Genomic DNA, 10,365 nt, shown 5'->3' on the forward strand with positions numbered 1-10,365 from the left:
ACTTGAGATGAAAATTCCTTTCCTTGCTTGTCATGTAGGCTGTTTGGAGTTGTCAGCTGTGCACATCACCTCAACCTGTAGCCAGCTGTTCTATAGTTAGCTATGTTCTCACCTGTTCTGCCAAGCTCAGACTCTGAATGAACAGCAAACCATGGATCAAGGAATAACTAAGTACTAGTTTTTAATATCAAACTCTTCAGTATAAACAAGGGACTCGTCAAATTTTCAGGCAGGTTGTTTCTCTGTGCCTGACCTTGCTGCAATAGTTGCTGCAGGAAGAGGAAGCAACAGCAGCACAACAGTAGCTTTCCTTAATGTCTGTTTGGATGCACAATCACTTCTTGATGCTGCTGCTTTTTTTTTTTTTTTAAATAAAAGCTAACAGACAGTAAAATGGAAAATTTATTAGTGCAAGTTGGTCACTCAGTTTCTTCCAACAAGTACACAATAGCATCCCATGCTTACTACAATATAAACAAACCTGCTGTAAGTTAAGAAAAGTTGAGCTTGTCTTAAAGTAACAATGTGTTACATATTGTCATCATCTGATTCATCTTCCTCTTTCAAAGATTCCTATTTGGGAAAAAAAAAAAAAGTTGAATTAAAAAATAGCTAAGAGTTTTTATAATTCAGCCTATAATAAGCAAAACAAGCTTTGCTGTAGTTTCACTATCCTCTCAATCCATCCAAAGCCCTGTATTCAGCAGGCTGGTCATACCTCTGGGGCAATACTGAGCATTCATCATTAGTGCTGCAAGTCTAACTTTTCCCAGCTGGTTATCTTTAAAACACTGTTCTAGGCAATGTAGCTTTCCTACCTCTCCTACTCATGCTGTTTCTGGAGTGAATACGTGCAATTTTGAAGGACAAACACACCACCTGTGCAAGCCTGCTGAATTACACTAGTTTTGAAAGCAAGACCTAGCCCTGCATTACACTGTAACCTTCACTGTTCTCCCTTGAGAATAACATCAGCTAATGCTGAAATGAGGTGTAACTATATATTTTCCAGTCATCACAACAGAAGAAGTGTAACCTCCAGTTAGTTCCTCCTACTCTAGACTTGTCAAATGAAGCATTTGAGATGACCCCAAATTCAGACCTTACCTTGGCATACTTTTCTGCTTCTTCCCTGATGTCTTTGGGAACAATTTCATGTTTTCCATTGGTTACTGCCAAGAAAAAGAGTACATCTTAAGTAGAATTCACCTTGACGTAGAGAGTGAATTTAAGAAGCAATGTTTTACTTTAGTTGCAGAATATAGTGTTTATAAAAATTACAGAAATTGCATTACTTTCTCCAACCCAGCTGAGTTCCAGCTCGAAAGCTTTATCCTTTACTTCATCATGAACTATGTAGATTCTGGAAGGAACAAAGAAAGTACAGATTAGAATACACTGATCAGCAGGCTAACTGTATCTTCTTCCTTTCACAGATTTGTTCTTTTGAAGTACTCTTATGGTTAATAAGCTGCTCTCCCTGTGCTTTCTCCCCTGCCCACACACACAAAAAACCCCACACATAAGATAATTTTCCAGGCTTAGTTGCTACTATATCAATACATTAAATTATTACAGCTAAGATGCAGGTTGAGATGTTCAAGTTATCCTAATTAGAACAAACATGAAGATTCAAATGCTGCAGAACCAAGGCCACCTCATCATTGCCTGCTTCTGCCAGTTAGGAATGTCCTGTATTTCTCCTGTAAATTTTATTTCAGTTTCCACTTCAGATTAAATCCAAGACTACACATATTATGTCTAATTAGAAGCCTATACACACATCTCCATACATACTGCTGTGCTTATGGTAACCTAAATTTAACTACAAGGGGTGTTAGAGCATAGGCAGTGCCATCCAGACTGGTAAGATCTCTCCTTGGTCTGCGGGACAGAAACGTTACATGATAGCACTCACTGCTCAGTGGCAGAACTTGTAAACAAACTCTAAAAACCAGGTCGAGACATCCACTCAAAACAGTAGTGGAACTTAAAATCACAGAATTGTACTGGTTGGAAAAGACCTTTTAAGACTATTCAGTCCAATCACAACCTAATTTTACCAACCATTATCCCAATCCTACCAAGTCCAGTGCTGAAACCATGCTCCTAAGTGCCACATCTAGATGTCCTTTAAACATCTCCAGGGATGGTGCTTCAACCACCTCCCTGAGCAGCCCATTCCAGTAGTTTATCATTTCAGTGACAAATTTTCCTCTAATATCCAATCTAAACCTCCTGTGGCACAACTTGAGGCCATTTCCTCTTGTCCTGTTGCTTGTTACTAGGGAGATGAGACTGACCCCCACCTTTCTACAACCTCCTTTCAGAGAGTTGTAGAGAGCAACTAGAAATGAACTGTGGCTTCACTTGTTGAGTAGGTTGTACTCCTTAAGTTTGTTTCAGAAAGCATTAGGAAGTCAAAAACTGAAAAATACCAGCTGTTTCTAGTCAACATAGAAAGCCTGGAGATTGTGGAGGGAGGAAGGAAGGAAACCTTCAGCACCACAGTAAGTCTGATAAAATTATTGTAAAACAGGTATAAAGAAGAAAGTTAACCTTGGTGTCCAGGGCAATGCCAGTACATGCTTATGTTCTTCTAACTGTGATAGACCGGACTCACTAACCATTGCCTGATGATCCATAGGCCTTTCTCCTGTGTTCAGCCTTTTGTACCAGTGAACCACTGTAAGTTCTTGAATAAATAATTATTTGGGAATCTGGCTAATATTTTAGGGTTAAAAAAAATGAAAATTTTTGCCATCTTGCTAAATGCTACTAAAGAGATGAATTTCAGCTGAAAAACAGAACTGTCTCGAACTGCTGTTAAGTTTTGAGCTGAGGCAGAATTAAAAGAACAAGTCTTTTTATTATTTGAAATTTTGTGCCTTATTTGTGCTTTTTAGGACTGCTTTGAGGTAATTGCTAGGTTTTAGGAAATCTCAAATTCTTTCCCCTAGCTGCTGAAATGACAGCCTCAGACACAACTCTGAAATAAGCTCACATGCTGCAACACCAGTGATATAAGCATATTCATTACTTCTTTATAACCTTCTAAGTAATAGCCATAAAATGCTGGAGAGTACAGTTTTGCAGCTGCAGATTAAATCTGTGACAAGCACAGAACATATCCCTAAAGTATCAAAATCAAGTGTTGTAGACATCTGAAAGGAGACCTGGTGAATTTGTACCTCTTCAGATAAATACCAGTATTTTCAAGATAGTTTTCTACTGGCCCATTCATGGTCTACCTGGCAGACAGTCTTCTCTCTTCCAAGTGTTATTTTGCCCCTCTCACTACTACATGACTTCTGACTGGTACCTTTTTTTCCTGTCCTCACACAGAGTCTGTGGGATAATATGGAGGATTCTATCACTGATGTCTTGTCCCAGATTCCATCAGTAAATAGCAAATTAAAAAATATTTCCAGTCTTTTCATGTTGTGTCAAGGTTATTCATTTAAATGAGACCATCTATACCCTAAATACAAATAAATGCTTTAAGTAAGGATTTATACTTGCTTCTTCTCTAAGCACTTGGGAGTCTTTTTTGGCAAATATAAAGGCCAGGTCAAAGACCTCAGCTCCATGACTGCTCCTTAATGTCCAAAGCATTAGTTCCTTGTTCAGTCTGTGTAACAGTTCACAGCTCTTTCTTCAGAATCAGGACACCAAGGAGTTTCTCTCATCTGTTATCTGCTTTATATGTTTTAAAACCAGGGACTAAATTCAGACAGTTTAACCTTCAATCCACTGCTGCTACAAGTTGCACCTATAAAAAGTAGCAGACTAGATCAAAAGGCCTATTTTTCACCTCTGACATTTTCAGTCCTGAGTAACAAATCCCATCTCACAAGAAGAGAAAATACTAGAGTCAGCTTGAGCACTCATCTCATAGAGATGAAACCTGGTACCCAATTTAAAGGGAACAGCTCCAGTTTGAAACTGCAGCAAGCTCATTAGTACAGATTGTTGTCGAGTTGGAACAGGCTGGAGACTTACATTTTTGCAACCTCTTTAACAACATCACGGCAGGTCATTTCCTTCATCTGTAGGTAAAAAAAATACACAGCTTAAGGGAATATACTCACTTCCACAAGGCCTGAAGATAAGTGGCTAATGAAGAAGCCTAATGAGCTTATAATGTTTAGTGGTGAAAGAAGTGACAAAAAGTTAAGAGAAGAAGCTGATGTATCACTCAGCCTGTTATATGCAAGTTATTCTTCCAGCGAAGAATTTTACAACAAAAAGATTCTATGAAAACACTTCCCCAGTTCAAAGCACTCATCAGCTGGAAGCCTAGAAGCAGATGCTTTCTGATCAACTGACATAAAATAACCACATGTGCCAGGGGAGGCACCATATTTTCATATATATACTATTCACATTCTTTCTCAACTATGTAATACTTTCAGTCTTACCAACATTCTGTGCAATCAGTTTTGACTTTTAGGTAATACCCTAAGAAGTGAATATTGTTCCAGGGTTAACAGCCAACTGCATGCCTGAGCAACCTGTCAGCATCTCGTTTTGTATTTTCTTCCAGTCTTCTGACAGTTTCAGAATTCATCAAAACAAAGTCTCCTGCCAATTTCCATGACATAACCATCTTAGGTTTTGTAGGTCAAAACTCTTCCCGGAGAACTACTCTGGGCTAGGAAGCAGCAGTACACTCTGCTCTAGTTCATTCATGCAGTTTTATCATCTCTTTCCATTCTCACAATGGAAGTAGTATTTGAGGCTCTGGAGAAGGAATGAAGATGACAGCAGTCCTTTGTTCATGTTGAGTGTCACAGCACTCTCAGGGGTGAAGTACACCCCCATGGAAGCAGTGGGCCACAGAAGAAATGCCTGTACCTGCTTAGACAGACCCATCCCAGTCCCATCCCAAGAACTTTCCTAAACAGACAAGAGACCCACTGCCCCAGCTCTCCATTCATGATGCTCACAACACACAGCACTGGCTGCTTTGCACAAATATAACCTTTAAATCACTACGTGTATTTATGCATTTAAGTTAGTAGTGAAATAGGAAAACCTAAACATGTTACCATCATGCAAATTTACTGCAGTTTTCTCTCATAAATACACCTTTTGCCATTATGCCTTTCCCATCCCAGATCCATTGATTCTGCAGACAATAAGGAAGCACTGTAGCATTCATACGTAGCATCAGAGCTGCAGGAGAAGAGACCAATAGAGTCAAGTCCTCTCCACGCAACAAGTTTTCCCACAGCTGAAGGCATCAGACATTTGCAATAAGGTGCAACAGCTGTGATGAGTGCAGTGTTCTCTGCTTGCACCCTCAGCTATGTAGGAGAGCTTCAAACACTTTCAGATACAGTATCTGCTCTGCAGTACCTGGAAGGCAGGTTCAAAGTTCTGACTACCTCCTTGCCTCCTACCTTCCACCTGCACTCATCCCTTCCACTGGAATAAATCTTAGCTGCCAGGCTACCACAGGTAATATCACCCCACAGAAGCTTTTGTACCTCTCCCTTTTTTCCATTTCATTGTGGACAAGTTCATCTCAAAGTTACATTACAAAAGTAACCCTGATCTGGAAACCTGCCCAGTTAACAGAAAGCCCTGGCATGCAAGACTGGACTTGGTTCATGTTACTGTGACAGGATCACACACGTTGCTGGAGACATTCTGCAAACAAGCTATGAAATGAGCAAGTGCAGACAGGACACAGGCACAGCCCTGTGCCCATTACTACATTTTACAGGCTCTACTGTAAAGTTCAAGCAATAACCAAATTAATGAGCTGTGCACACATCAGAGAATAAACCAGAAGTTTTTTGAAAATCCCAGCACTGCACAGAAAATTAGTTTTGGGGTAGATTATATATTACCCAACATATCCTTGCCTTTCTGCCACATGTGTAAATTGAAGTTATAGTGTCTCGGACATCAAGATCAGATGATCTTGAAGGCTTCTTGCTTTTAATCTGGCATCCAAGCATCTGGCCAGATTCAAGACCAGAAGCAAGTCTAGAAACATTGGAATTCTTCCTGTCACTTTTCAGCTATGATGGTAGGGCACCCTAAAGAGACTCTTCTTTAAAAAACCACAACCATTTGAACTCTGAACCTTGCCATGAACAGCTGTGATGTACTTCTGCAGCCTGGAACCGTACATTAGATGCAAGCAGAGTATCAAGGAAGAATTATATGAGACAGGCTATGGTTTGTCCCATGTTAATTGTCTCCAGTTCCAAGGGTGTCAGATATTAAATCACTGAATGACAGAAGTCTTTTAGGATTCTAACAGTTTTAAATCAGATTAAGCCAGTTCATCTCAGTAGTCTTCTCTCCACAGGTGAGTTTTACACAGCAAAGTATTTGCACACTCATTCCAAAGCTACAAAACAACTCGGTGTGCACACACAGAACTTTCATGTAACCCTTCACAAGTTATAGTGTCATGCAAAGGGGAAATGCTGAACAGAAACAGCTTTTTGGTACCAACAATGGTGTTCATGTAGCTGAACTCTTCCTAGTGTTCACAGCACTAAAATCCTTTTCATCTGACATGTAAAGTAGTTTGGAAAGGTGTATTACAGTCAACAGCAACAAGCTACTTGAACACATCTTTTGAAAAAAGGCAGTACCTCAACACTAGCCAGCTGGGAAACACTCTGATCTGGCAGGAAATTGATTTTTCTCCATTACATTTTTTAAGTCAGAATATTTCAGAGGTTCAGTATTTTGTAGATCCACTCATTGTCCTTAACAAGACCAGCTTGAAATTTTTCAACTTTCTAAAGAAAAGGATCATCTCAAAAAATGTGGGGAAAAAACCCGGTGCAATGCTGCCCTAAGGTCTTACACTTTTATATTTCCTCAATTAACTCTGCTCACTGCCATGCATGGGAGTGTGTGTTTATGCTCCCTGTTTTAAACATGTCCATTCCTGTGGAGTCCTATGGAGGGAAGGCTTGAGAAACACTGCTCTGACAGGGGCTGAAACACCTCCTAGAAGGTACAAGGAAATATTCCGTCTGCTTCTCTTCCATTTTAATATGTTTTAGGCATCCAAAAAGGTAACATAATAAGCTAGGAATGTCTTGAAGCAGCACAACAAAACTGTAACATCATACCTGAAGTTTTTCTATCTCTGTTTTTGCAGCTTGTCTGGCTTTCCCAATGGCACACCCCCAATAACCCTAAAACAAAAAAGAAACAAAAACCATGAAATGTGATTAAATACTAAGCCCTCTGCAGCTCTTACTGTCACTTAGCACATGACAGCCCCCACACTACTCACCTAGTGAGAGGCTAATACACAGTAAATCTTGGTATTGTTCTCTCTCAGGGCACAATCCCAAATGGCTGAACAGAACCCAAGTACTAAAATAAACACTAGAACTGTTGATAGAAAAGACTAGTGCTCAGTAGTTCCTGGATAGAAGCATAACTGAATGTATCTGCTCAATTTGTTGCAATAGATAATTTTGAATCGTTATTACAGTAAGTGGAAGAGCAAACTAGAATTGGTGAAGTTCTTTGGGATCAAAAAAACCCCAACCCACCTACCATAAAAGTGTATTGAAGTGTAAGCACATAAAAATCAAGCACTTCTGTTTTCCTCAACAACTATGGCATGGGATGTGTTGGATGTTAAAACTCAGAACAGCAGGAGTGTGCATTGTCCTGTGTGTAATGGTGCTGAAGAGGTAGCACTACCAACAATTGACAAAAGCACCCATTTTGATTTGACTTTTTGTTAGCAGCCAGTGTCAGAGTATCTGAAGTACATAGTGAAGGGGTATCACTACAGTACTTGCCCTTTCAGGGCAGAGTATGGGGCTTTTCATTGGCCATAGCCAGGTGGGATGAACCCCTAAATTTTTGAGACACAAGCTTTAAAAGTAGTTTCATGGTGACTGTAGTTCTGAAAGACACAAGGTGTGTTTAACAAGGACATGCAAATGAGCAAAACCCAGCTCGGCTCCTTTTAAGCAGTGACTCATCATCTTGCCAAGCAAAAAGAGAAAAAAAACCTAACAGCTCTTTTGGAATAACACCTTGGGTTTTCCTAACTAGGAACTTTTAAATGGGGGACTTATTCCAAGATGGAAATAAATAATTTGGCACACTCACGTATGAAACTCCTGATGGATCAATCATGTACAGCTGTGCACCATCATCATCATCATAGGACCCCAACATGAAACTGGAGGAGAAATGTAAAATTGGAAACGTTTCTTTTACCAGCACTCACAGAATGTGGAGACAACTCAGGTTTCCTACATTCTTCCCGGAGCAAAACTCCAACTGTTCTGCTACATTCCACTAAGCAACTTGTCTGAGCAGCTCAATGTTAACACCACAGCCAAGAACCTCCAAGTTGCCAGGAACATTTTACTGATCTGGAACCAGAGAGCAGATCTCAGTGTATTAGTCACTTTGTGCTAGAACTGCAGAGTAGTTGTAACCTGTACTGGGGCAAACAGGATGATTGCAGGGCAAAGTTCTGCTTTCATCACTGTCACAGACTTCATAGCACCAACTCTCCAACTTTAAAATTCAGGGACAAACTGGCAATCTATCTAGAAGCCTGGCACAGTCAGGCACACTTGAATTCTTCCCCCAAAGTTTTACAGGCACACTAAAGGAAAGGGGAATGGAATTTGTTTACAAGGTGAATTGGAGGATACAAATTCCAAGTTTAAAAAAAGTCCTCAGACAACCTGAGTAGTTCCAGCAACTGTGAAACAAAAGACACAAAGTCTGGAAGACTGACCTGCAGCCGAAGGGTCTGACAGCACTGTACAGTGTGTATGCATGCACATACATGGCCACTCTGTCTGCAAGATGCTGAGTGGAAAAAGAAAAAGAAACCACGATGGAAACCCTTCTTTACAGAAATAAGTGAACCTCAAGTAATACAATTTAAGTCTCCACATCAAGCTAGTAAAGCAAAAAAATCTGAGTGAATTGCAGCAATTTCTTACCTTCAGTGGAATATCGTAGCCATAGTTGGACCTAAAGTTAGAAGCCTCTTCTCTAGCTATGTCTGCCAAAGAACGAGCATCTGCCAGCAGTCCTGCTACTGCCTGCAATGAGAGTTGTACCTTCCCATCACTTAATTAATTAAACCAATGGACCCAAATTTAATTATCAGAGATCCTTACTGAATGCTCCGTACCATTACAAGTGAATTCAATCAATCTATCCATCTGCTAGCAAGCTCAAAACGTATCAATAGGATTATTTATTAATACAGAATATAATTTTCCCCAGGAAAATCAATAACCAAAATTATCTTGATGTAAAATGGTGCTTTATGATTCACCACAACTACACTAACCCAAACAATACTTCATGTAATATATATTAAACAGATAGTTGCAGGCATTTCTGTCACACAGTGACCACTAGTGGATACCATCCTGACATCATTATTAGGGATTGGCCAGTAACTAAGACACCAGCTGAGTTCTAAGAGCTCAGCTGACTCCCACACTGTTGGGAAATGAATCTTCTGAGCAGCATGTTATCCCCTAAACACACCTTACTTGTTAACTGTGTAAAGAAGTACTACTTGTAACACTTGTGTTTATATTTATGTTCAAGCTTGAACAGCTAGAATGCTGAAAAGTATTGACCAAAATTCTAACAGCCTTCAGGTCTGCCCACCATCTAGCTTACATGTATCTGTGTGTGTGCAATGAAGAATAAATTACAGAAAAACAATCAAAAACCCACTGGCATTTCTGACTCTGTACACAAAAACATTAACATTACATTCTTCATCTACTTATTATTGATTGTCTGATTCTAGATTTCTACTTTTGAGGGGAATCCCTCTCAATTCCTGGAACCCTGAACTGGAACAGCACCTCACCATTCCCACATGTCGGTCGACGTTGAAGAGACGTTTATTGGAACCCTCTTCATAAAGCTTGGACAGAACTAGTTTTTCTACTCCAAAGACGACCCCATCTTTGCATCTTATCCCAATTGCTGTACTGAAAGACAAGATCAGTGAAGCTCCTCAGGCAGAGCTGCAGTGTAAAATACGTAGCAGAGAAGTTAACAACATACAAGAAACAATGACATGATTTCTCCAGAAGTGATTTGTTACGACTCCACTTCAGCACTGAAGACAAGGCTGGGGGGGAAGCCAAAGCTCACTGAAATGAGCTGGCCCTGTGGGTCTGCAGCCCAGAAACCAACCTGTCCTGGGCTGCATCACAAGAAGTGTGGCCAGCAGGGCCAGGGAGGGGATTCTACTCTGTTCTGCTGAGACCCCACCTGGAATACTGTGTACAGTTTGTGAGTCCCCAACACAAGAAGGACATGGAGCTGTTGGACAGAGTCCAGAGGAGGCCATGAGGGTGATCAAAGGGCTGG

At 40.3% G+C, this 10,365-nt stretch overlaps 1 protein-coding gene across 1 annotated transcript in view; it reads right to left on the minus strand.

The window, feature by feature from the left end:
* Window positions 1–384: 384 nt before the first annotated feature.
* Window positions 385–10,365, minus strand: part of PSMA3 (proteasome (prosome, macropain) subunit, alpha type, 3) — an 11,817-nt gene continuing 1,836 nt past the window's right edge. The window contains exons 3-11 of the mRNA XM_009996464.1: window positions 9,857–9,980; window positions 8,964–9,065; window positions 8,753–8,826; window positions 8,110–8,182; window positions 7,107–7,172; window positions 4,003–4,049; window positions 1,296–1,363; window positions 1,108–1,172; window positions 385–573 (exon numbers count right to left, since the gene is read on the minus strand). Coding sequence (XP_009994766.1) covers window positions 529–573; window positions 1,108–1,172; window positions 1,296–1,363; window positions 4,003–4,049; window positions 7,107–7,172; window positions 8,110–8,182; window positions 8,753–8,826; window positions 8,964–9,065; window positions 9,857–9,980 — 664 coding nt within the window. The 3' untranslated portion in view covers window positions 385–528. The remainder of the gene's footprint in view (window positions 574–1,107; window positions 1,173–1,295; window positions 1,364–4,002; window positions 4,050–7,106; window positions 7,173–8,109; window positions 8,183–8,752; window positions 8,827–8,963; window positions 9,066–9,856; window positions 9,981–10,365) is intronic.

The sequence above is a fragment of the Chaetura pelagica genome, unplaced genomic scaffold, assembly GCF_000747805.2.
Source record: "Chaetura pelagica isolate M959 unplaced genomic scaffold, ChaPel_1.0 scaffold274, whole genome shotgun sequence".
Lineage (NCBI taxonomy): Eukaryota > Metazoa > Chordata > Aves > Apodiformes > Apodidae > Chaetura > Chaetura pelagica.